General features: G+C 43.5%; 4 protein-coding genes across 5 annotated transcripts; 2 read left to right on the forward strand and 2 right to left on the reverse strand.

The window, feature by feature from the left end:
• Positions 1-263: 263 nt before the first annotated feature.
• On the reverse strand, positions 264-3,744 carry gtf2b (general transcription factor IIB). The gene is made up of 7 exons (XM_086129576.1): positions 3,667-3,744; positions 2,731-2,843; positions 2,134-2,267; positions 1,763-1,909; positions 1,489-1,618; positions 898-1,179; positions 264-715 (listed from the first exon to the last, which is right to left on the reverse strand). Exons 1-7 carry the CDS (start codon positions 3,681-3,683, stop codon positions 582-584), a joined length of 957 nt encoding a protein of 318 aa, XP_085985702.1. The 5' UTR covers positions 3,684-3,744; the 3' UTR covers positions 264-581.
• Positions 3,745-4,560: 816 nt separating this feature from the next.
• lrrc8da (leucine rich repeat containing 8 VRAC subunit Da) lies at positions 4,561-10,035 on the forward strand. Its single transcript, XM_086129575.1, has 2 exons — positions 4,561-4,835; positions 5,990-10,035. Exon 2 carries the CDS (start codon positions 5,992-5,994, stop codon positions 8,497-8,499), a length of 2,508 nt encoding a protein of 835 aa, XP_085985701.1. The 5' UTR covers positions 4,561-4,835; positions 5,990-5,991; the 3' UTR covers positions 8,500-10,035.
• A 714-nt stretch (positions 10,036-10,749) lies between these two features.
• On the forward strand, positions 10,750-16,608 carry LOC147195081 (uncharacterized). Of its 2 annotated transcripts, XM_086129010.1 has the most exons (11): positions 10,756-10,871; positions 11,164-11,291; positions 11,810-11,903; positions 12,730-13,210; positions 13,575-13,650; positions 13,946-14,012; positions 14,709-14,856; positions 15,454-15,514; positions 15,730-15,860; positions 15,954-16,043; positions 16,167-16,608. In XM_086129010.1, the coding sequence occupies exons 1-11, from the start codon at positions 10,768-10,770 to the stop codon at positions 16,185-16,187; spliced, it is 1,401 nt and encodes a 466-aa protein (XP_085985136.1). In that variant the 5' UTR covers positions 10,756-10,767; the 3' UTR covers positions 16,188-16,608. The 2 variants fall into 2 exon arrangements, with proteins under 2 accessions (XP_085985137.1, XP_085985136.1); XM_086129011.1 differs by lacking the exon at positions 11,810-11,903 and having other exon boundaries at positions 10,750-10,871.
• znf644a (zinc finger protein 644a) lies at positions 16,356-22,716 on the reverse strand. The gene is made up of 5 exons (XM_086129009.1): positions 20,304-22,716; positions 18,879-19,454; positions 18,393-18,518; positions 17,846-17,948; positions 16,356-17,215 (listed from the first exon to the last, which is right to left on the reverse strand). Exons 1-5 carry the CDS (start codon positions 22,714-22,716, stop codon positions 17,011-17,013), a joined length of 3,423 nt encoding a protein of 1,140 aa, XP_085985135.1. The 3' UTR covers positions 16,356-17,010.
• Between the last annotated feature and the right edge of the window lie 4,535 nt (positions 22,717-27,251).

Raw genomic sequence — 27,251 nt, forward strand, 5'->3', positions numbered from 1 at the left:
AGCAATTTTTGTCTGATTACGCAATGGTATACTCAGAATACTTTGATTCAAAAAAATGAGAAGTGCAGCCTTATTTTGTTGTATGAACGGCACAGGTTAATCGCACCTTCTGCCACCTCGTGGAAACGCATTGAATTGTTCCGGCTGTTATATGTTGTTGGCATGGATGGTTGAACAAAGATACAATCCGTTTCGTTGGATTATTTCCGGGATTTGGTGAATTAACCGACATTGTGTGAAAACTGACTTTACCAAATCTCATCTCCAATGAAAGGTTTTTATTTTTTAAATTACAGTTCAAACAAACTAACAAAATATAAGCAGATCATTTTCCTACAAAAATGTGTGTACAGTATGAAAGCAGCCTAAAATGGCAAGCATTTCCCCCACTTGAACATGTCCATCCGGTCAGGAGAGTTCTTCTCTGGTGATCATTGGAATGTGTGTCCATCTTTCTGCTGTAAGGGTGCCTTGACAAGGGCTTGAAATCTTCGAGACAAAACCAACGACAAAAGAAGAACAATGGTGGAAGTAGCGGACGCGGTAGTGTCGCTGCTGGGGTGGGGGTGAAGGAGATTTTTTCACAGTTGGGGCAGCTTGTCGACAGGTGTGTCGAATTTGAAGTCCGGAGGGAACAGTTCTGCGGCACGAGGGTAGATGAGCCGATACGACTGTCGGATGGTCACGTCTGCAACACCGGCGATGTCCCCGATTTCTGTAATTGCGCATGAAAATAAGCGGTGGACCGTCAGATTGCACATCGGAAAAATCTCTGCACACCACCAAACAAAAATGTCAAAACAATTGAGCATTCTGCCATCTAGTGGAAACGCATGTCATTGTTCTGCCCATCACTAATTGTGAACGGCTGGTACGATGCCACGAGCAGCGCGTCACCTTTCTGTGTCTTCTTCTCAGCAGAGGCCTGCGAGGCCATGTAGATGGCGGCGGCGGCCACGGAGATGGGACTCCTGCCGGGCACCAGGTCCAGCTCGACAGCCTTCATGGCTATGTAGGTGGCGGCCATCTGCACCTGCTTGGGCAGGCCCAGGTTGGAGCAGAAGCGGGACATGAAGTCTCCGGTGGTGATGAGGTCCACGCTGGTCTCCAGGGCCTTCAGGATCAGTTTGAAACAGCGGCCGATCTCCTTCTTGGAGATGCGGGACACGGCGCAGATCTCTGTGGAGGTACAAAAAAAAAAAAAATCAAACTGTGACAGTATGCATTTATTATTGTTAATTAAAACTGTTTACGAAGACTGGATCTTCGTACTGTGATACTTTGGTTCCAAAAAAAGAAAATAAACATGCACATATTTGGTCAATAAGTAAAATGGCATTCTTGTCATACATCTGGTTGAGCACTGATGAAAAATCACGGCCCACGCCATGGTTTAAGTTGCCCACCCCTGCCCGAGAATCTTTGAGTGGCTCACACTTGGATCCTCAATTCGAAACAAGTCGTAAAGAGCGCCGCTTGTGGTCTGACCTTTAAATGTTCTGGGGACACCTTCTTGTCTGCAGGCGATGTAGAGGCAGGCCGATGCGATGGCGTCGTTCGCTCGGCCCTTCAGGCTCTTCTGTTCATAAACTTGTTTGAATAGGTTGTTGGTTCTATCCTGCGGGCGAAAACGCATGGAAGATATCAGAAAAGCGGTCCATCGCACAAAACAATTTTGGGAGCCGCGAGAGTAGAACACTGAGGTCTCCCAAACTGTACCACAATAGCTTTAGTGTCTAAATCTTTGTAGCGGGCCACTTACTATAATGTTTCTTGGCAGGTTGATTCGATCCGCCATGGTGGTGATCTCTTTGAAGGCGTTGAGCATGGCGCGGTCCGAGCTGCTCATGGTGCGGCGGTTCTGGTACTTGGAGTTGCCAAACTCGTCAAAACTCGCGGCGCCCGTTCCCTGTTGGTGAAAAGAAAGCATTTCGACTTTCGATGTTGCTACAGCGTGCATCGCTTCCACAACCAAAGAGAATTGTGGTGTGGGGACACCTTACAGGCAAATTGATCCCGCTAGTCCAAACATCAATTACACCTAACTAACATGTGTTGAAAAAAAGAAAAGGCTTAATAGTAATAACAAAGACATATTTTGTCAGGGTCAAAAGTGATCATTTTCAAGTTGACCTTGCTGATCATGGTGGTGAGGTCTCCTCCATTCAGCAGCGGGTTCTGGGCGTCTCCCACTCTGGATGGATCTTTGAGAGCCTTCTCGTTGGAAAACGTCCTCCACTCTGAGCCAACGTCGATCACACGATCGCCTGAGGGGGAAAAAAAAAGACGACACTTACAACTAGGACGGAAACTCTGAAGGGGAATCCTGTTGGATAACACACACACATAGTCCCTTGCATCATCATCATCTCCCTCTTGGTTAAGGTCCGTGTGCTCAGGAGGCTCATTAAAGAGAGCTGCCTTCTGCTCCAGCTCTAACTTGCAGGTTGCATCACAGACTGCGTTGTGTATGTCACAAATGGCTTGTGGCAATAAGTCACCTTCAGATTGCAGTTTATTGTGAGCCCTTCAAAAGGCTTTACGGTGTTGCAGTTCAATCTATTACCCAATTACTTGCTTGAGTAACATCTGCACGGACTGGGACATGTACTATCGTGTGGAAAAATGCCAGGGATTTGCGACCACTGTACATTAGTGACTATGAAGTTAACATGTTGGCTTGGCTCTTGCGGACCCCTTTGCAAAATGAACGTGTGCGGTTATGCTCACCCACGACCAGGCCGCACTCGGGGCAAATCATATCCCCTGCTCTGTAGTCCTCCACCAGGATGGCATCGGGGTGGTTGGGACACTGAACTCTGGGAAGGGTCGATCCATCTCCACTGTGAAAGTAAAAGGAATGAGTAGAAAGATGCAAAAATATGACTCAATGAACTTGGTCATACTTAACAAAAGGCCCCATTCACTGAAGGACGTCGCAAATACGCCGTGTCATTTAGAAGGTTCGAAAAAAAAAACATTACTCGATCACCGATTCGATTTATTGTATATTTACTGTAAATCTTCACGTTTATTGTTTTGTAGCATTTTGGTAAATTTAGTCACCAGCCACTTTGACTGGTGTTAAAAATGTGAACCCTACATCGAGATACAAATATCGACAACACGTTGGCAGTTTTGTTCGCTTACTGTAACTGAACGAGGTACGTAGCGATCCGTCATTTTAGGCGTGCCCGCATGTTTAATTATAGATAAGTACAATGTGAAGTGGCTTCGGGGAAAAAGTTTGACACCCATACCCTAAATACAAAACAAAAAAATTTTCAATGAATGTGATGACACTGCGAAAGACGGTCAGTGGGAAAGAGGGCAGATGCTGGGCTAGCCACGCGGCTAGCGAGCTGGCATTATATAGTATTTGGGGGGGGGGGTTATAATGTAACATTAGTGACAAATTATAATCAGTAATTTGCCTTAGATTACAAACTGAATGCTAATGAAAAAACAGCATGTGGGCATTGTGACCGGCGAGCTAGCACGCAATGCTAACTAACAAGATGCTACCTCATCGAGGGGCGCGAAGGTGATTAAAAATGCGGTTGTGTCGTGTCTTTGTATTCTGTAGCTTTAAATAGCCCGCGTGTCACAAACGAAGGTGGTAATGTCGTCAAGCTATTTGTGACAAATAATGAGCGCCATACTCACCGGCTTGTCGACGCCATAGCGCAAGCATATGTGTCAAAGAAACAAACTGCTTGGTGTGGAGGTACTGGTATTTATAGATTTTAGATCACGTGGCGTTTTTGGTACGGCGAGCTACGAGCACAAATGACCGCAAATAAAACCAAAGGAAATGACTGTCGATATAGGTTATCCAAATTCTTGAGCCAATACATACGTTTTACGGTAATTAAGGAAATTATATTTCATTTTCCTTTTTACTGAAAGTATACATGCCCAAATAAGTATCTTAATTTACTCATACAACGATTAATCTGTGGAAAATATCATAATACTGTAATAGTGTAATAAATACTGTTTTCGAACTAGAATTTTTCAACTTGGGCCACTTTATACAGACCAGGGTTCCTTTTGCATGCTGGTCCAAGATATTGAATAAAAAGCATAGCAAAACAGAAAATAAGTAGACAAGTAGTAAAACAGAAAAAAAAGGAGGAAAGAAAAAAAACTTATAATTAAATAAATGACAATTAAAGAATATATATAACTGGACTAAATTAATTACACCCCATGCAGTATGGGTAGAAATCCCTCGAATTTGTCAATCCAATTTAAATCCCAATTTAAGGAGTTACTATACGAAATGTTATTACTCTGAGCCACTCTCACAGTATTCACAGTCTGAACATTTAATTCTGTGATTATTTCCAAAGATGGTATTTGTACTGAACCTTTCGAAAATGTGATTAAATGTTGCGTGGACCTTTGGTACTTACTCACAGAGAACCGCTGGTATTCGAACTGTTAGCCGGTGTCTGTGTGACATTGTTTTTCCCGTTTTGACGTGAACGCCGCATGAGGTAAAGTTAGCAGGCAAGCGGCGTCTTCAGGAAGTAGCTTCCTTTTCATCGTCCAATCACAGGGAGAGCAAAGCACAACAGCGCTTCCATGTTGGATCAGCCTTCTCTTGTTTCTCATTCACCTGCCCCAATCCTCTTCTTTTGTTTGTCTGCACACATTGTCCGGGACCAACAGGCTTCTACGGGGCTCTGCTCACCGGGGAACGAACACTTGATGGATGTATTCCCCACTTTCGCCGACAAATGTCGTGTGAACCGCAAAATTGGCGAAATGGGGAACGCGAACGCAGGTTGAGTAAGGAATAACCCGGGTCCTTTAAAGCCGCGGCAGCAGTAAGTGATGAATACAGTCTTAAGTCTATTTGTAATCATTAGTACTTGTTCGTTAATAAGTATACATTTTTTGCTGCGCACACCACATTATAGAACAAAGTAAACAAGTAACCTGACTGCAGGCATCATTTGCGTCTAAGCGCAAGAGGGAAAAGTCAGCCAGTTCATCCTAAAAAGGTGGGGAAGTCTTCCCTGATAACAAGGAAAAAAAACCCTAGCTATTCTGTTCTTTATACAGATTGTTCCTCTACTTATTTAATAATATAAACTCATGGATGTACTATGTCACAAGGGACTGTATACGTAAGTGTTGTCATCAGCGAATGGGTTTGTGCACGCAAACGTTGGTTTTATTTGAACGCACCTTCAGTTTTAAGTTATCTCAGTACCAGAAAAAAATAATTTATTTTCTTGGCTCTCTTGGTACCAATTACGATCATTTACTGCTAAAAATGATCGACGTCACAAAAAAAGTCTGGAATCCAAGACTGAGAAGAAGACACTAGAATTAATGTGTCGTTTTTCCACTGCCCCCCTCCCCCCAAGACCACACGCGCGCAGACACAAAGAAGCGAGATATAAGACGTGTCGCGCTCATATCGTGACGACGTACAAAAAACACCCCGCATCTCCGTCCCAAATGCGCTGAACAAATTTCGTGTGCGTACGTCATCACTTAAAGTGTGTCGTGACGTCACATTTAACGCTCTTGTTTGCAACAACCAGCAACCACTGTTACCACGAAACGAACTAATGGGGGTATTTGTCTTTGGTTTCTATTTAACACGTTCCAGATAGATAGCGTACCAATTTGGCAGATTTTGGTCAACGTTAACATGGTTAAATTAACTAACCTCAACAATCACTGTTGATAGACGATGTACTAGTCTGTGTTGTGTTTGATGGCCTCCTAGGTAATTCAGACTTCCCGTGACACTCGTACACACGAGACAATGCTTTGATTGATTGCCACTCAAATCCCCCAAATTCTGATCCTGCATTCATTTTTAATGGCCAATTCACATCTCACACTGAGTCACCATTGATTTCGTGCACAGCCTGCAACGACGAAATCACACAGTATAGTTTCTTCAATAATTATGTCTTGTCATAACGAGTACGCGATTCATTGATTCTCCTCCCTCTTGTTGCAGTAATGTTCACAGTGACGGAGTTTGCGTCCTTAAATGATGTCCATCCAACGTACCGCATCTTGAAGCCATGGTGGGATGTCTTCATGGACTACCTGAGCTTGGTCATGCTCATGTTGGCCCTCTTTGCCATGACCATGCAGATCACCAAGGACCAGCTCGCTTGCCTTCCTTTCATGGAGGACTCACAGGAGCACTCCAGAAATGAGAGCGCACAGCAAGTAGCTGCCGCGATGAATGCCAAAGACATGTCAGAGAAAGCTGTTGCAAATGCCCAGACCCTCTACCAAAGTGCCGATAGGGGCAGAGAGAAATGTCGTAATCACCCTCAAGCACTGGGAATCATGACCAATTTGGATTTTCAGCAGTATGTGTTCATCAACCAAATGTGCTACCACCTTGTCTTGCCCTGGTATTCCAAATTCTTCCCCTACCTCATCCTGATCAACACTATCATCCTTATGGTCAGCAGCAACTTCTGGTTCAAATTTCCCAAGACAAGCTCAAAAATAGAACACTTTGTCTCGATTCTGTGTCGCTGCTTCGAATCTCCCTGGACCACTAAGGCCGTGTCTGAAACGGCTTGCGAAGAGTCGGAGAAGAACAAGCAGAGGTTGAGCGGCACCTCCTTAGCGCAGCAGAATGCGTCTTTAGAGGGCAACGAGCAAGGTTCAAGTTCCATCTCGACCTCGCCGATGCTCGAAGGTGTGGTCTCCGCAGATAATCCCATTGCCGAAGCTCCGACGGCCACGATGCCCATCTTGGATAAAAAGGATGGGGAGCAGGCCAAAGCCCTGTTCGAAAAAGTGCGCAAGTTCCGGGCCCACGTGGAGGACAACGATTTCATCTACAGGTTTTACGCAGCTCAGACTATTTTCAAAACGGCCACATTCATTTCCATGCTGTCCTACACATCCAGCTTTTTGGTGAAAATTAATTTCATACACATCTGCGAGACCGATGTCAAAGCGCTGGTCGGGTACGGAAAGTTCTTCTGTACGCATAACATGGCGTTCATGTTAGACAAAGTGCTCATTTGTTACATCGCTCTCATGATAATGTACGGAATGGTGTGTCTGTACTCCATCTTTTGGGTATTTCGGGGACCTCTGAAAGAGTATTCCTTTGAGAAAGTCAGGGAAGAGAGCAGCTTTAGTGACATTCCTGATGTCAAAAATGACTTTGCGTTCCTCTTACACATGGTGGACCAATACGACCAGCTGTACTCCAAGCGCTTCGGCGTCTTCCTCTCTGAGGTGAGCGAGAACAAGCTGCGGGAGATCAGCCTCAATCACGAGTGGAACTTCAAGAAAGCGAGGAAGTGCGTGACTCGGAACGCGCAAGATCAGCAGGAGCTGCACCTTAAGAATCTCTTTGGCCTTCCAAACGTGGTCTTTGACCTCACCGACTTGGAGGTGCTCAAGCTGGAGAAGATTCCCGAAGTCAGATTCACGGCTAACGTTTCTCAGATGACCAGTCTGAGGGAACTGCACCTCTACGAGTGCCCCGCCAAAGTGGAGCAGACCGGGTTTGCGTTCCTCCGCGATCATCTTCACAGCCTTCACATCAGTTTCACAGACGTCGCCGAGATCCCGACGTGGGTGTTCCTGCTGAGGAATTTGCGACAGCTTTACATCATCGGCAACCTGAGCTCCGAAAATAACAGGATGGTCGGCCTGGAATCCATGCGGGATTTGAGGCATTTAAAGACATTGTGCCTGAAGAGCAACCTCCCGAAATTGCCCGCCAACCTCACCGACGTGGCGCAGCACCTGGTGAAATTAATGGTGCACAACGACGGCACAAAGCTCTTCGGACTGAATACTCTGAAAAAAATGACCAACCTCATTGACCTGGAATTGCACAGTTGTGAGCTGGAGAAGATTCCCCATGCGATTTTCAGCTTGCTCAACTTGCAGGAGCTCGATCTGAAGTCCAACAACATCCGCACCATCGAGGAGATCGTCAGTCTCCAGCACCTCAAGAGGCTGACCTGTCTCAAATTGTGGCACAACAAAATCGCAGCGATCCCGTCCTCCATCGTCCAGGGCAAGTCTCTGGAGGCTCTCCACCTCTCGCACAATAAGCTGCAGGCCCTGCCGTCGGCATTGTTCAAGCTCCCCAAACTGCAATACTTGGATTTGGCCCACAACTATATCCAGGCGCTCCCGCCAGATGTCGGTTTCCTGCTGGATCTGCTGCACCTGGACGTCACGTCCAACAAGCTGGAGACCTTGCCCAAGAATCTGTTCAGGTGCACCAAGCTGAGGGTGCTTTGCTTGGGCCACAACGACCTTCGGGAACTGTCGGAGGCCGTGGGCGAGCTGGTTCTGCTCAGTCATCTGGAGCTGAAAGGCAACAGTCTGGAAAAGCTGCCCACGCAGCTCGGCAACTGCCGCCGGCTGCTCAGAAGTGAGTTCTTGGTGGAGGATCACCTCTATATGACTCTGCCTGTGGAAATCAGGGAGAGCATCAGCCGAGACAGCACCATCGCCAGTACGAGTGTCTTATAGCCGGAGGGGTTCACAAACCTTTGAGGTCCAGGCAGAATTTGCCCCCCTCCCCAAAAAAACCTTTCAAACTCCTAACACCAACTAAACATTACCACTTCACCGACTGTGAACTTCCGATACATGATTGCGAAAATCAGAGGAACTGACGCCGATCCGAATGGTTTGTAATTGCCGATGAATGACACAAGATAGCGCCAAAGCTATATAGATTATTATTATTATTTTTAAATAAGACATGGCTTTGGAGGACATGTTGCCCCTCAAGAAAAGAATGTCTGGCACTTTAAAAGAATAAAGATGAAATTTTCAGAATCAAAAGTTATAAGCAGTGTTCGGAATTAGTCTCGTTCAGTGTCAACTCCCGCATATTCGAGGTTCGCCATTTGTGCATTAATGCGCAGATTTTGTGTGCACGCGCATTTAGGCCTAAACGATGAATGTATTGCTTGACTGATGAGTACTACGTAGTCTACTGTACGGAAATCCTAAGTAATTATAGCATTGGTATGAGTGCCGATTACAAACACATAATATGGATTTTTATATGGCAAATTTTCCAGTTTAAGAAGGAACAAAAAATATATTTTACCAAGTGAATTTCAAAAATATAACTAATAATTAAAATGGGACTTAACTCCTGCCATAAACCTTTTATTCAGGTGTTATTCAGTGTTTTTCGGGGGTGGGGGGTGGGGTAAATGATGCAAATTATTTTGCGGACACCTAAACTGGCTCGCGAACCCACTTTGACAATGTTTAAATCACCAAGCACCCAAGGGCTGGGCAATGAATGCTTTATTTCATGATGATGTTTATCTTAATTGCTCATTGTTAAACAGAATGAATGTGTACACCTGTCATTTAATCAAATCTTTGTTTTGCAAGAACCATTTTCATTTTCTGATCATTCCAGACCTGTTTTCTTTTTTTTTTTTATAATTCATGTAGACCTTAGGTATTTTAGCCCCTCAGGAACAATTGCGTGGATGAAGATTTGCGTCGGGGAATGTTTTTTTTTCTCTCTCCAAGTGCTTTTACTTTATTCTCCACAGACCCTACACCCCACTAGAAAAAAACACACCTTGTCCCTTGTTCGTTGTGCTCACTACTTGAATAGTTTCTGCTCCTTTCATGACTAACGTTGTTAGTGGTGTTTATTTGATGAATGCCATCAAGAAAGTAGCAATTCCACAACTAAGTAAATCACTAGATTTTACCTTGATCCACTACGTTTTAGATATACAGTATACAGTTCACTTGCCTAAAGAAATCCATGAATGTTCTCAGAATCTGTTTTCCGAGACAGGCAACACCTTTAACACGTTTTCACCATACTTTGAAATGTCATCATGTACACATCTACTTTGACTTCTTATTCTACATTGACATCAACGCTGATTGCTTCCCCCCCAAATGTATTTTCTGTGGTATACTCTCGATGAATGTATTCATCCGCAGTTGCTGTATCACCTCAGTGTCCTGTGCTCGAATGTTCACAGCTTTTATGGCTCAATAAAAAAACAATGAAAGGATAAATTCATGTTGTAGTTCATCATTTTAAGTCTTGATCGTGAAGAATTTTATAGATAGTAGATAAATAATATCACCGTCTAAGTATCGTGATAGCGAGACAAGATGGACACTTCGTGGAGTGAAATAGAAACATCGTGTCACAAAGAAACTGTAGTTCAGCTCGAGCTGGCGTACTCCAGCATGGTTTAAAGTGGATTACTTTCATGTGAATTTTGCCATCAAATACTCCTCCGTCATAGTTTTGAGGTGTCACAAAAGCGGGAAAAAACATGACTGTGAACGTCACCGTTCTACTTGATATGTTTCACTAAAAGTCCATTTGATCCACGTTTGGTCGGAAATCAGTGTTTTAGGTTAAAACAAACCATGTACTGCTGGTTAACTAAAAAAATGGAAAAAAGCGAGAAATCTTTTTTTCCTGGTGAAACACAAATCTTTTCAATTTTATGTGGCTCTTGAGAGATACATCTGTGTCCAACATCAATAAATACACCCACTTTGAAAATTCAACTTTTTTGAAAATATATACTGACAGTTATTACAGTATACGCCGCAGAAACGGTACTCCGTCGTAACCCGAGGACCGACTGTCCGTTATTACGAGTCAAACGTACTGTAGCACCACCTACTGGTTGATTAGGGGAAACTTGAGGGGTTGGCCACTTCGGTCCACACTCGATCATTTGTATTTCTGTTGTCAACCCCCCCCCCCCCCCCCCAAAAAAAAATCAAACCATGAACCCCGACAAAAACGTTATTTATAGCAACACTTCACAGTTAGCAGCTACGGGGACTCGGAAACGAGTTAGCTGGTTCAGTGAACAACAATGGAGGAGCAGGTAATTTTGTACTCAAGTAACAGTTAGCAGTGGGCTAGCCTATGTTTTGTTCTGGGCAAAAACGACGTACCCACTAGTATGTTCATTTATTGTTTAACCTGACATGATGAAAGCAAAGTGAAGGGGTTGTGCGTTCATGCCTGGAGTTGTGTGGCTAAAGCCAACAAGCTTTGCTGCTAGCTTGATATGAGTTGTACTTAGCGTTGACGAAACGACAAGCCGTGCTGAGCTTCGTACATTTACCCCATTATTGTGGTATGTCACTTATTGTTTTAACTGTACCACTTGTCAGAGTGCCCGAGGACTTAAGAGCAAGCATGATGCATATTCCAACGAGAGACAAAGCCGAGCCCAAGGGCACAATCGCGTCATCTGCTGTGGTGACAGGAGCAAGGGTTGCTCAGCTGCAGACTCAGCGAGGTAAACATTCAAAATGACTTTTGTTGTGGTGTCAGGCCAGCACATGAGAAATGTCTCAACAAGTTCAAAATGTTGAAGTGCAGAGTTCGCAGCCACGCAGAAACTGCTCAAGGTAAATTAATAAAGCACACTACGAGATTCATTTCCAGGTACTCCGGTTTCCTCCCGCATTCCAAAAACATGCATGGTGGCTTAATGGAACATTCTAAATTGTCCCTCGATGTGATTGTGAGTGTGAGTGGTTGTTTGTCTCTGTGTGCCCTGTAATTGGCTGGCAACCAGTTCAGAGTGTACCCCTCCGGCTCCCCGTAGACATCTGGGATAGGTTCCAGCACGCCCGTGACCCTCATGAGGATCAGCGGCTCGGATAATGGATGGATGTTGACTATTCTTAAAAAGATGCCATAAAAGTGACCATAAGTTGTTGTTTACCGTAGGGTCTGCAATCACAGATTGCAGTTAGCACAATTAATGTCACTGAGTCAAGATAATACTTTCTCGTTTAATTTGACTTGTAGTGCAAACAACTGCCGGTAAATGGAAGTCTTCTTTCAAACTCATCGAGCCAGAAAATCCTGAAGAGGCATCACAGAGGCAGAGCAGTGATGAAAGGTCAGATCCACGCGTTCATTAGACCAATATAAATGACTGGTTACACCAAATACAACAGAACCGCCAAAGTCAATTGCCTTTTTAATCATACAAAATGGAAATTTGACCAAAATATTCAGGAAAAATATTCCTGGTGCATATATATATATATATATATATATATATATATATGCAGTATTAGATATGGGTTTTGAATATCGTGATATCAATGTTGTTGTGATATTTAACATGTAACTGAAGAAATGACGTGTTTTTTGTAATGCAGTAAAACACACACACACACACACACACGCGGGGTGCTAACGTGTATATGATGGACTTTGTGCTGTGCCTACTTGGTCACCTGGGGGGGGGGGGTCATCAAATACGCCCAACATTTCACAACTGACTCAGTAAGATGCTGTAACAAAAAAAAAAAAAGTCATTTTTCGCAAGGGATAAAGAGTATATGCGTTGGAGCATAGTTATATTGTCTGTCTACATGTGTTGCGCCACCGGATGTGTTCATACATCTGTTGTCGCGCTGCAACACTGAAGCAATTTCTTAACCTGTTTGTTTTGCATTGTTGGTTAGCATGACGCTAATTACACTTTATTAAGCCAAAACTATGTTGCTGTTTTAAATGCACAACATTTACATCAAAATTTTAACTGGGAGGGGCAAGACACATCCTGATGCCTTTTTTTTTTTTTTTTGAAAGATGTATTCACTGTCTGCCAAACAGCAGCTCGTTGTGAAGTGAGTTGAGTTCACTAAATACTGTGCTCGCATTTCAAAATTTTGCTCGCAATTCAAAGCAAAACATCCTCCCTTTGTCACCTTCAGGACTGATATTTACGACCCCATCGATCCTCCTATGGAAGACTTTCCCAAAGTCAACTTCTGCGAGATAAGCTGTGACTCCCCGCCCGAGCAGGATGACAAGCCCGAGTGGCAACACTCCCTCCCCGAGCAGGACGACAACCATGACTGGCAAAGCTCCCCACGCGAGCAGAACGGCGACCTCGAGTGGCAATGTACGTCTCCGGACAGAAGCGGCCGTGATTCCCCCACGTGGATGTCGGACCGATCCTTGGACGTACATGACTTCGGCCCAGAGAGCAATCTGGGTCGTTGTCGGCTGTCTGAGCGACGGTCCTCCAGCCCGGACATGAAATCGACGGAGTTCCTGCAATACGGACGTAGTCGAAGATCTTTTAGTCCCAACAGCCGTAGTGACGGCTCATCTAGCCTACGATACGCTCCGCCTTACGGAGGAAAGAGGACCAACGGAGAAGAGATGAGCACGCCTGAGTACAGAAGCCCGGTATGGGAAAGAAGTCCCGCCAATTAGTCAAAATCATTTAAGTTGGTATTTCACCCTTTATTGCTGTCATTAACCGTTGCACACCCAAATCAACCAAGTAACTATTTAAAAAAAAAAAAAAAAAAGGAGGGTGCGATGGCTAGCTAGGATCTTGAAGCACTTGATCGTTATACTCGTTTTGCATTGGGGCAGATTCAGATGGATCCCCCCCACCCCCAGTTCCCATGACCGCCAGCCACAGGACTGGAGTGAACCTCTATGCCCAAAGATGGCTCTGCCCTTTTTTGCGCACCCTGTTTTCCGCTTGAAAGTGCTGATAACACGAGGATTGTCAAAACCAAATGCCTTGTTTTCACCTCCGCAGATGATCCCTCGTGTTAGATTATCCTCACCCCCGTTGCAGCAGGACTATGAAATTAAGGAGGACCCCTTAGAAGCAGGTGAATACCAGTTTTATCTTTACAAAAAAGCATGCCATACATAATATCATCTGCACACATTCAATACACCCTGTGCCTGATGTAGCATAGCAGCCCCAGAACCTAACAGAGCCTCCTCCATGTTTCATAGTAAGGACCGTGTTCTCTTCTTGCTCAGCTTCATTTTCGCATCTGTGAACATAGAGCAGACATTTTCTTGACCAAAAAAAATTTAATTGAAGACTCGTGTGAAGCTATATGTGCACTGCACCATTGGCGTCCCAAACATTGTGTCCATTTTTTTTCTCCATTGCAGAACCAGAGCACAATACAGGGATGCCAAGAACAAAAAGACAAATGCGAAAATCTGTACAAATGGACCAGTGAGTAACACCAACATTTCTCCATTGTGTGAAGCCAAAGATGTGGCTTGCTGTCGATGTTCTCAATTGCGAGTTCTCGTCTATTCTTTGCTTCGTTCTGACACACCAAAACCGTTGTGACTGGTCGTGAAATATTTGATGGACTCCGTTTTAAAGTGTTAATCAGAGTCCTTGATGCATTTGGATCAGTATTGAGGTCTGCTCCGCTCATCCCCAAAACGCAACATATTTTTGTTGTTGCGGCACAGGCAGTTTTGCTTCTGTCTAACCTTGTGCTGTTGACCGCACATTCCCTTCTTTGCCACAGTAAAATTGGCAGTTTTTGTTTTCTCTCGTACTTGTATGTATTCTGCCCGACCCGAATTAGCCATGTTTAACTCAGCAGATATCTAGAAGCTCTCCAAATTACTCTCAAGCGTTCCTGCTTCAAGATGGCATGCAGTGGGAAATGCCACAGATGGACTAACGGAATTAGCGTTGCTCCTGTGATTATTTTAAACCAACTAAATCAATACAACTGTTACTTTAGCAGCAAAATCTACAAGTAGAACATCTCACACTACTCCCGGCCTCATCTATTTCCCTCTATTTGTTTTTTGTTTTTTTTTGTTAATGGAAAATGTCTCCCAACAGGACAAGGTGGTTTCACAAACGCCTTGTAATATTTTGCTTTACAATACGTATTGTCTTTTGCAGGATCACTATCAACTGTGACCTGTGTGATGTTGAAGTCAGCAATGGGCAGGAGCTGGAGAAACATTTGCAAAGCAAAATTCACTGGGACACCATGGAGCACATCCAGGAGCAGAATAACTATGACGATATGACCATCGCCTTCCTGCAGGTCATTCAGGCTGTTAACTGTCATTACCGTATTTTCCGCACTAAATGGCGCACCCAAAAGCCTTCCATTTTCTTAAAAGCTCACAGCGTGCCTTAAAATCTGATGCGCCTTGTGTATGGTCATTACGTTAATATTTCGACCCCAAAATGGCTCCTTGCTCGAGACATGCTGACAACGCAGAGTTCAAACTTAAGGCGATCGGTTACGCAGTTGAACACGGAAATAGAGCAGCGGCAAGAGAGTTCAACGTTAGCGAGTCAATGTTATAAATTGCTTTTGGTTAAGTGAGCTGTGTCGCTGCTTTATTAAATAAGTTTTACTGACATCTGATCGTTCCGGTGGCGTTTCCTTGAGCGTCGCTCCATCTAGTGGATGCATTGTAGATTGCGTCTTATAATGCGGTGCGCCCAATGTATGAAAAAAATGACAAAACAGGACATTCATTGAAGGTGTGCCTCATAATCCGGTGCGCCTTTTAATGTGGAAAATACGGTATATAGATGCAAGTTGTTAGTCACGCTGTTACCTGTCAGTGTTCTCACTATTTAGTGTCTGATTTCATTTTTCGTCTTTTTTTTTCCGAATATATATTTGCAGGATGTTATGCTGTATAAAAGCATCAAGTGCAGCCGAGCCATTGATTACAGCACTCTTCAAGGTATGATTGAACTTGGCGGGATTAAATACCCTACTTTCAAACCAGTGTTTCCCAAACGACACGGCACTCAACCAAAAAGTAACAAACATCACAGTCATAGATCGATGAACAAAGATATGTTATTAGTCGTAAATACATGATTTCCAGACCAGAGAATTGATGTTGGATAATTTCCCACATTCTTCCAATAGTTTTTTTTTCTTTTGCCTGATTAGCTCTGCAGGAGAACGACCACATGACAAAGGTGTCATTGTTCCACTGCGCGGCGTGCCAGGTGCTGGTATCCACGGCGGCGGTGGCTGTACAGAATCACATCACCTCTCCGGAACACCTCTCCAACAACAAAGTAACTAAACAATCCGTCTTCATCTTGGGACCCGATTGCTGAATGTGACCTTTTGCTCATCAAATGCTGCCTATTTTGTTGATTTTTTTGAAGGAATTTGAAGCGCAACAGCGACGCGCTTCACTTGCCAAAGCGGATACCATCATGAAAGAGTTGCAGCCTCAGTTTGAAAATTTTGTGAAGGTATTTTTTTTTATATTAATTAATCACATTATCCAAATCATTGATGTGCACTCATTCATGTTTCATCACTGCAATTTTCTTACCAACCTAACTCATGGGTTTTTTTTGTTTATTTTTTCTCAGGGTTTCAGCCAATTCGAATGAAAACAGCCCTTGAAAGATAAATGAAACCTGGTGCTATTCGCCAAAAGTTAACAACAAACTCACTTCCCTTTCACCATAACAACACACGTCAGAGCTGTAGAATTAAATCACAGATTGCTTTTCATCTGCCTGAGCCAACCTCGATGAGAAAAAAAAAAATACCATCAATGAGGTAAAGTCCACTTGTGCATTTTTTTTATTTAGAACACAACTGTTTTAAACCTTGTATTTGTGATATAGTACATTTGAAAATCAAATTATTTAAAAACTCTGTTTCATCACTAAATATCGTCAACGATGTGTCATGTGTGTGAACAGCAACTGGATGTTCCTTAAGAAATTTTAACATGGTTCAATTAGAAACAGGAACTTAAGTACTTTAAAAATAAAAATAAAGCATTTTCTTCCTGTCACTTTAGAATTTCCAGATTGTTGAAATACTCAAATTCTCTTCCATAAAAAAGTGACACTGGATTTTTAAGGTTGGAGTAGAAAACATCGCTTTTTTTTCTCTTCATATTTTATAAATTGATACAGTAGAGGTGCTCTCAGATGTTGAAAAAATATTGAGGTAAAAGTTGTCTTGAAAAGACACGCACTGCATGAAACAAAACTGTCCCGTTTTGGAAGTGTACTCCAAAATGGTTGAAGAGAAAACAGAAAAAGGGCAAGATCCAAAATAATTGGCGTTAAGTGACGTTCGTAAAGACAAGTGTACTTTTGGCAAGTACTTGTGTTTGACTAAAAAAAGTGAAAAATGTACATACACATACAGTCTAGTGAAAATCTACCCCCCCCCCCCAAAAAAAGGTGCCTGTTGTCTTTAGGAGGCATCATGTGCGGCGATCTGGTGCGAGCTCTCCGGGTCTGTCTTGACGCATGACGCCAAGTCGGCGGCGGGTAGCGAAGTGACCTCCACCATGGCCAGCCCAGTGTGGGGAACACCGGTGTTCATTATGTGTCTCTGTAAATGCTTGACCCAGTCCTCTTGGACAGACAGGGGACCCTGGAAGACCAGGTCGCAGAACCTGCAACCACAAAAAAAAAAAAAACATCAACAGCTCCATTTTAAAATCGGAGTATTTACAGTCACTCTGATGGTTGCGCTATTACTTTGGCTAATGCTAAATGCTATCTTGGTTGACAGTTCAACAGCTGGAAACAAGTCAATGTTATCATCCAAGGCTTTTTGCACTGTCCCAGGCATCTATTGGAAGCTGGCTGAGTCATTTACCTGGCAGTCCCACCCACATTCAAACCTAAGAAAGGAGCCAACAAACACTCATCTTGCATTGGGCCTCACTGGAGCATGAGGCGAGTAGGACTACATTTCCCATTATTCTCAGACATGGAAGTAGGAAGTACTTCTCGTTCCGGTATGACAACAACATGGACGCCTGCTAAGCGATTGGAATGCTCAAGGTAAATTGGAATGAATTTAAATTGAAGACGACAAACTGAAAAGCCAACCTCAGTACATCTTTACATCCACATTTTTTAAAACTTACTATACATCCACATTTTAATGATGATAAAAAAATATACCTCACCTACGAATGACCTGGCCCCTCCGAATCAAATGTGGTCCTTGAACAGAAAACCCTGTCCTGGCCCCCACGAAGACACAAAAAAGTACCTTTATGAGCAAATACATTTACCTGCATGTGAGTCGGTAGGCTTCCTCCGGAGTTTGCGTGAACGGAAGCACCTTCTTCTTTGAGCTTGGCCTTAAACGCTGCCTTCTCGTTTTACAGTCAAACTCTGAAAGAAACCATTTAACGTGAAGACATAAAAAAAAAAAAAAGGACGAGAATAGGGAGGCTCGCGTATTTTGGATTGATTTCAAAGTGCCTTTTTAAAGCAACTCACTCCAGAATGATCCGGGGAAAAAAAATCATGCCTCGAAACTTGGACCTCAAAGCGTCATCCTGCTTGATGTAACTTGACTTCAGGAATCTCGTGAGACTTCATCCAAGGGTGAGTACTTCTTTTATTGTATTTCTTAATCTTATTTAATAGCGGTTGGCTGAATGTAAAATCAAGTAACAGCTTTATTCAATTCAATTCATTTTGCCGTTGTCCGATTCTTCCTGGCACGAATTCAATACAACCATACTGCCCTTCCTGTTTTATCATTGATATTTATTTGACGCATGTAGACTTTGAAGATAAATTTAGACCGACGGTCCATCAATTAGTGCTTACCGCTTCCCTCGAGCAAGGCGATTCTTTTCCGCTTGACGCACGCCCGCAGGTGGTTCGACAGGCTGACGCCACTGTGGAAAGTTGCTTTGCAGTGGACGCACACCTTGCGGTTAAATTCCCCTTTTTCTGTAAAAGGCACAGGCGCGGATCAACGACGCAGCTAAACCGCGACAATTCACTTTTTGCAAAATAGAAAGGCTCCATTTTATTTGGGAAATATGGTGATGAGTCATATTTGGCAAGGGTGGAATGTCACACATGACAAAGACTTCATTCACTTAATTTTTTCAGGGATCTGTATTGGACCTTGTTTTCTGACTTGACTTTTCTATTCCTTTTGAAAACATATCTCCTTAATGGGCTCGCTATATTCTTTTTTTTTTTCCACACTGCAGGAAAAACCTTGATGTGATGTGAAAAATCGAGCTGTTGCACGCATGCTTGAAAATGGAGGCAATGAGGATTTTCATTGTGGCGTTTACTTGCCTGATATCGCGATCGGCAGCGAAGACGCGACTCTCGGTCCTGAACTTTGTTCAGCATCGGAGGAGACGGCAACCGAGTACCTTGATATGGGCACCGCTGACTTGGGTTTGCTGTCTTCCTGGCACTTTCTCTTCTTCAGAATTCCTATTAATGCGCTCGTGTCTGTCAGTATATCCTCTTCCTCGACCTTTGTCAGTGGTTGCTTTCTGTCAGAGTCCGTTTCCCAAACTGAAAATGGAGGCATGAGTGGTTTCACGTCGGCGCACGCACTTGAGTCGGAGTCATCTTGGGGGAATTCAAAAGCGGATGGCGTGAAATGATTTGCTCCGTAATGGAAATGATTCCGTCTCTTTCCTAGAATGTCGACGGCCCTCGAGTACTCCTTCTTGTTGCGCATCAATTCCTTGAGTACAATTAATGGGGATTTGTTCTTTGACAAATGAGCTCGGCCGATCTTTTTGAGGTGACCGCGTATGTGGTTGGACTGTCCTTTCCTATTATCAAATATGTCCCCACATAACGGACAGGAGTGGATATCGGTCTCGGTCTCCTCGGAATCGGGCGCCAACTGCAAGACTGCAACAAGACGACAAATGGCAACCGTTAAAAGACCCAACAATATAAATATGTGTTCCTAAAGACTTGATACATCATTTATGAACACGTGCATAGACTGAGGACAGTTTTGGCGATGTAGCGTTACCGTGCATAATGCTTGCTCCATGTGCTTTTGTTCGCGGGGAAACTACATGGAGGGTTGCTTAACGCAGGAGGACGGGTTCCTCCTCCGATGACGACGACAAAAAAAAAAAAAAAAAAAGGCTGCTAAATGCTATTTTGACTGACACTTTGTCAGCTGTAAATAAGTCGATACACTCTCCATATGCGCCAACTATCTGTCTCCCCATTCTCCAAGCTTGCTACTTATTGGCTCGGTCCTGCTAGCGATTGGAAGCTGGCTGTGTTGTGCGCCTCTAGACCGCAATGATATTGTCCCGAGATTGTGTCTGCTTGGTCTTGTGCTGCTGCCGCGTGAAACTGTGTACATTATCGTCGCCGGCAGCCACGCCACAATCGCAAGCCACGGGCAAAAGGGGCGACGACATAAAATTTGCGCTTCATCTGCGACTGCGCCCGATCAACCCGCAGTGACTAAATATGGACACGCTGGCAGAAATGCTCAGCTCGCATTTGGTCTACCCGTAGCACAAAAAAAGATGCTAGACAAGGTGGCATCTATATTTCGCGTCATGGCCGTGGTATTTTATTGGGAGTTGAGGAAGGTGTGGTTTCTTCAGTGGACACGCCCACAGCATTTCATAGAGCGGGAGTAAAGCCACCCCCCCCCCTCCCATGAACTTGGCTTTGGTTTTTAATCATTACATTTTGTCATTGAATCAACCCAACAGAATACATCGGGAATACCTTTTTTCATTTTCCGTAGCACCGTAATCTTCCGTCGAATTTTCGGCCTGTCTTCACAGGCCACTTTCTCGGGAGTCAGAACGTGGCGCGCCGTGTAGGTCAGTCCGACTCGATGGAGATGTCCTCTCACGTGATTGGACAAGCCCACCCCCGACTGGAAGACGGCCGGGCAGTACGGACAGTTCTTGCAGTCCGAGTCCAACTTTGGCATTTCACCCGCACAGGACTCAACTGACGACATTGGGTGCGAATCAAAGGTTTCTTGGAACACTTCGGTTTCGACGCATTCTTCTTTTATCGTCGGCTCGTTTGCGTCCCGCTCCTCATTCTTCACTTTTTCAAAGAGTCGCTTCGATGCCTGCAGGGCACCACGTATTGACATTCGTCTGCTGTACGTATAGATGACGTTGTGATCTTCTTGACGGACACCCTTTTCAAGATCGTCTTCTTCTTTAACATGGGGAATGTCTTTTTTGTCTTCTTGCGGGTCTCCTTGGTTTAGCCCCGTCGGGCTCGGCAAAGGTTTTGGCAAGACGAAGCATGACTCTTGGTCAGAGGTGTTGCGGTACGGTGTGGACATCTTTCTTTTGGATGGAGACTTCTTAACGGGCGATAGATATTGGGTGCGCTTGGGCAAACTGTCTCTGTTCGGAACTCTGTCGGCCTCGTAGGAGGACCCCGAGAAGCCGTTTGGAGGTAAAATCACGTCTTCCCGATCGGGTGTTACCTGTTTGTAATCTTTCTTCCCATTGGTTGTATCGTGAGCAGACTTCCTCTGTTCAACGCTATTCTGAACGCGCTTTTGTCGAGAGAGCAAAACGTTAATGGATTTGTCCAATTTGGATTGAGTGAGTTGGGACTTGAAACCTCTCTTGATGTCATGACTTTGGAATAAATCTGAAATGTCGTTCGACTGTGCGGGAGAAGCTCGTTTGGACGAGACCTGTCCCTTGATCATGATTTCCGACGTCAATTCCGCGTCTTCTACGGCCGCGTAAGGAGGAAGGCGACGCTCTCCGGCCGGTCGCTCGCTTACGTTTCCAAACTGCTCGATGTCGTATTCTTTCAAATCCAGCTGGTGGCGGCGCCAGAGGTGATTTTTAAAAATGGTTTTGCTCAAAGCTTTGTAAGGACAAATGTTACAAGAGAAAATATCGTATTGATTGGACCGCGTTTGCTTTCGAACCGCTTGTTGCGAGTGCAGGATGATGTGTCCCCGAAGATCGTGCCAACTCACCGCCCTGAAGTTGCATTTGTCACATTTAAAGTTTTTCTTTTCTTTCGCGTGGGTTTTTGCGTGCTGAACGAACGCGTTGGGGCAGCTTGTTCTGAACGAGCACTGAGGGCAGAAAAGCTTTGCATCGTCCTCCGTCCATTCTTTCAGGTTGTCGGGTAGCGCCGATCGTTTTTCATGGTGCATGTTGACGTGCTCGATGAGTACGGTACTTTGACTGAAGGACTCTCCGCATTCTCGGCAGATAAACGTCTTTGGCAAATTATTTGGCAGGTCGTCGTGACTTTTCAGATGGCGTTGCAAATGAGAGCGCCTCTGGAAAGTGAGCTGACATTTTGAGCAGGAATAACAAGACGCTTTCTCTTCAGAATGGGAATTTAGCGTGAGCGGGGTCGAAAGGTCACGACTCCGGTTGTCCTCTTGGGAATGTCTCCCGGTTGCGCCGCAGCGAACTTGCTTGATAGCTTTCACGGCTCCATTGGGATAACTGGGAACATTCTCCGCCTGGGATGCGTGCAGCTTGGAGAAAGTCCTCGACTCTTGGACGTTCAGAGAAATGGAGTCCAAGTGGCCTTTGTCGGAAAAATTCTCGGATAACTTGTGAGTCAAACCAGGGCAGACATCCTCCGAGGGATCCGTCATGGTGACCATGTCCATTTTCCGTTTTCTTCTACTCTGGCTATTTAGAGGATGCACTTCCTTTTTCGGCTTGTCACCAGAGGAATCATGGTCGTGATTCTCCCACACAAAGTGCACAAACTCTCGACGAGGGTCCCACTTGAGCTCACTGCTACTACTCAAGTCAACGGATGATTCCTCAGCTGATTCTCGATCGAAGCCCCAAATTCCAGCAGTGTCAATTTCATGCACGTTTTTTAACTGGGTGATGCTTTTTTCCTCCTCTTTCTCCATGGTCAGGCTGTGGAGTTCATCGTCCTGAATCGCCTCATGGAAAGACAGTCCGTTTCCCAAGCCGACTGGAGACAACATCTCAGCGTTGGACAGAACATCCAGGACACCGGATTGCTTGCAGGAAGGTGTGTAAAAAGATTCATTGCAAGCGGTTGAGTCTTCTGTCATTTTCACAGAGTCTTGCAGAAGGATGAGGGCAGCGATGTCAGGATCTGCATCATTGTCATCTCCATCGACACCAGACAGACATGACATTTCAGTTGCCATGACCTAAAGGAAGTAAAATACGTCAAATAAATTCAGAATTTTTAAAATCGTGACAACATCGATGCTATTCCATGAACAATTCCAGACAGATGTCTTTCAAATTGCCTGTAAGCCCGTCGCTCCTTGGCCGATTACTGGTTTGACGCTTTAGTGCGATTTTAAAACCTGTATGTCACGAGTTAGAGGCGTTAAAATTAATTGAATAATCAACAACTACTCAATTATCAATGTAATCTACAAATGTTTTAATAATTGCATAAATGTTTTATAATTTATTTCAGCCTCTCAGCAGTAATTATTCTCTGATTTCTGTAATCCTTCATGAAAGCAGAATTTTGTGTTTAATAAAAAATAAAATTAAAAAAAACCATTTGCCTTTAAGGTCAGTACAACATCCCTTCAAGCACAAACTCCTTGAAATTGCCACAAATGGGTCAGACTGAGACTTGCGAGGGACTGTGCCGAGTGATGTTGTGTTTGCGTGCAGGCGTGACTCGATATTGTGATTTGTGCGCATGCATCATTTTCATGGATGCAATCGGTTCACATTAAAAATAGTATTTGTATCTGTAATGTGAACAACGAACGAAGATTTTAATTTAACAAAAGAAAATCCCATTTGAGCATCATAATTTGCAATGTCAATGTAGCCTTTGTGACATTTTTTTTCTGATGTTTGTTTTTGTTTTCCATAGTCTTTGCTCAATAAAGGTTGGGAAACACCGACTTAAATGAACATTTTTTTTTACAACCACTTTTTTTTAAACCAAGTACAGTACTGATGTCTCTGGGCAGAAATGAAATCAGGTTATTCAAGAGTTACTGGTCCAACATCAGCTGGTTTAATGATTTAAAAACCAGCTTACAAGCTAATACAGCATAAATGACCATGGCGTGAATATTTAATTGTAACCATTTCCTGAAGAACACCAGGTCGGGGCCAGAGAGGTATGGGAATTGAGGGGCAATAAATGTGTCATAACAACTAAGTGAGACACACACACACACACACAAAAACGCTGAAAAGTTGCAGGCAAAATTGTGAAGGGCTAAATTACATCATCAATTTATTTCGCTAAAAGCCTGTGCATTGTGTGTAAAATTGAAACTTGCGTCACAGTAGTTTATAGATGTATACCGGCTTATAATGTAGATGAGATACGTCTCCAGAACAGCTTGGCTGATTCGCATCGTTTTGTTTTTTAGAAGACACGTCATCTTTAGCTGTAATATTCGTATGTATTGTTGGATGCTGCTTGGCAATGAGCTGCAGACCATTTCCAACAAGGCTGCTCCATACCCCCTCCCAACCCCCCCAAAACCTCATTACCTAGGCTAAACTAGAGCTAATGACAAAACACCACTCGCCACATTCGACACGGGTAACGCGGGAATGTTGGGAGACAAAAAAACAGGCACACATTACCCCTCAACGGTGTGGATGGAGATCGGAGACGAGGAATATCGTGCATTTGATAATTTCTGACTTTCGTCTTCCATCTACTTCACAGTCGCCATTTTCCGTGGTGGTCTGGTGTGGCACAGATCATTTTTTGAAAATTGGGTAGAATACGTCTGTCTGCCAAGCAATAAAGCCAAAACGTTCACCATTTTTGGCGTTTATAACAGTGGGAAACGAATTTAGAAAATCTGAATAAAAGTGAGTGGAATTACCGTCGCGTTTAATTTAGTCACGCAATACTACGAGTCAGTGCGTGCACCCCTGCGAGACGTACGAATGGTTTGTTCCAAATAGGAGGCATAAAAAGGAGTTAATGAGCCTTTCCCTTTGGGTGAAATTTTGGTACAGTAGCTTGATGACTCATAAATACACATTGGTTTAATTGGCGCGAATCTCGGTTTGTAGCTGTGTTTTTCCTCATAAAACAAAATAAAATCATTTGATTGTGTATATAAATTTTGTTCTGTCATAGTTTATGAGCATAGGATGGTCTTTGTTGCTGTGCTGCATTGATGGTTGTCAGTGTACCCGTGTTGAGCGTCTGTGTCTCTCTCTCTTTTAGTCACGTTTAATTAGTGGAACTTAAACGAATCCCATTATTTAGTCATTTTAATTTACATTTAGGCCTTTCAATTGCAGTCCTAAATGTGCCTGATTTACGCCATCAGAAAAAAAAACCTGCTTCCAATTATTTAACCAATTTCCCAAATTATGCCAATAATATAGTAAATAAAATTCCACTGCCTGCTCATTAAAAATATTAAGGTGACAATTAATGAGTTGGACAGGGATTTGAAGTTCGTCCTGTTCAGACTGGCAAGACTGGCGACTACTAAAATCTCTCGGTCACATTCGGATAATTATACCATCGAAGGAAACCATTTTTGAACAGAGGTAGAGTAATCAGAAAATGACATTTGAGGAGGAAAATGTTTTGTACTTAAGAATTAAATAGTTTGTTCCTAATACGTCTAATTTTTAAATAATATGCTAACTATAGACGTTCCGCACTACTCTACTTGGCTTATATTATTGCTCGCAATTATCAACGCTAACAGCTCCTTTTCAGTCTGCTCTGAAAATTATCGCGCCAGTAATAAAGAACGTTTAGTGTCTCATAAAAAACATGAAGTATTTCATTTATTATTTTTTAGCAAGGATATACAGGTATATCTTTGTGTAATATATTTTACAAACATGTAACGTCTCATTCAAATAAATCGTGACAGTTGTTAATATATGAATAATACATTGTGCGAAAAGACAGGCGCGAGAGTAACGCCTAATTTAAGTAGCACCTGTTCACACAGATTCAGATGTCAAATTACGATTAAATAAAATGGAAATATGTAGTTCTGCTAATTATGAGGCTATTTTTAAAAGTTTGAATATTGTAACTTAAAAAGGGAACGCTTTACTGTCAAATTTACACAAATATTGTTGAATCTAATTGGGTCCTTATACTCAACACAAGCCGCAGATCACCACCAGAGTAAATCACACGCAACATTTGCATTATGTAAATATTTACTGTAGATAAACAATAATTTTAGCATGTCACTAGACCTGTAAATTATTTTTTTCTGACAATTGCACTTATCATTACACTATGCTAGATGGCTGAAGCTACAATTAACCCAGGGGTCTCCAAATCCGGTCCCCTGGAGCCCCCATACAGCCTGTTTTAAATGATTGACTAGCTCCAACATGCCTCATTCAAATTAGCGATCCTTAACAGGCTTGTGTAAAGCTTGCAGAGGAGCTGAACATTTAAATCAGTTATGTTGGAATAGGGAAACACACAAAACAGGCTGGTCAGACTTGGAGCCCCCTGAGTTAAGCTATGGATGCACTTGTTCATCATTACAACACTAACAGCTATTGTGTTCAACTAAACAGTCTCAGATTTTCAGTAAATTGAGACAAGAGCATCATTATTTCAGTGTTCAGTATATATATTTTGGTGTCATTTCTCTTGGTGTACTGTGAGATTTTTCTCATATCAAATCCGCTTTGGCTCAAAGGTTGAAAAGTACTGCACTAATGAATAAGATGCTGGACTCAGATGACTGCACCTTGTCCTTGGACAATCTCTTTTTTGAGAAACCTATCGTCCACAAAGTGTGAGTACAACCAGAAAGCCCTGCAACTCGCTCTCATCCCTTTTATTTCATTTAATATTGTGCCCCTTTTGGTTTGTAATCAACAGAAAGCCACTGAAACGAGTGGTCAGTCCATGGCAAGTGGAAGCACCGCCATCTCTTTCCCAGATTCCCGCCACTCAGGTTTTGCAGGAAGAGGCAGAGTCGCTCACTACCTTGTACAGTATGTTCTGTTCTGGATTAGGGTGTATCCTTTTTCACTTAACTCTCAGAAAGAACACCTCTCTCTTTGCCTTACAAACAAATTGCGATAAAAACCGTTGTAAGAAGCATTCACATAATAACTGCAGTACAATTCAGTTCTTCTAACAGCTCTAAATTCACAGGTCTCCAACAAAGACTGTCAAACAATCTCATTGAGAGGGAAAATGAAGAGATCCAAGACAGCGCCCACAGCGACTGTAGACCCGAAGGCCTTTGGGGAGGTGAAGGTTTTAGGGACCTCTGTCATGGTCCCAGTCAGACTAGCATTGATGAAGGTGGGCATGATACTGATCGAGGAACCATCTGCATGAAGTATTTATCTGTGGATGACCGAAAAGGACCACCTCTGCAGAGAAGGCAAGTCTGAAGCCTCTTTGTTTCAGGATTTTTCACGATGCCAAAATGATTTTTGTTGCAGAGTGAGTTGAGCTCCCTGCTGCCATACAATGCTCACAACTCAATGTTTTACTCGAGTAAAAAAAATGTGCCAAACGGCATCTCGTATTAGTCGGGTCACTCATCGTATCTCAAGGTATCACCATATAACTGAAACAACGCTGATGTGGGGTGGTAGGGTGGTGGCGGAAGAGCCTTTATTCGTTCCTCCTGTCACTATACGTATGTCGCTGGAAGAGATAGTTGAACAATGTGTAGTCAATAAATAATCCTTTTTGGACCAATTAAATTACATTCTGTAACTGCCGGCA

The sequence above is a fragment of the Hippocampus guttulatus genome, chromosome 14 (assembly GCF_054856545.1).
Source record: "Hippocampus guttulatus isolate MCC_2025c chromosome 14, RoL_Hgut_1.0, whole genome shotgun sequence".
NCBI lineage: Eukaryota > Metazoa > Chordata > Actinopteri > Syngnathiformes > Syngnathidae > Hippocampus > Hippocampus guttulatus.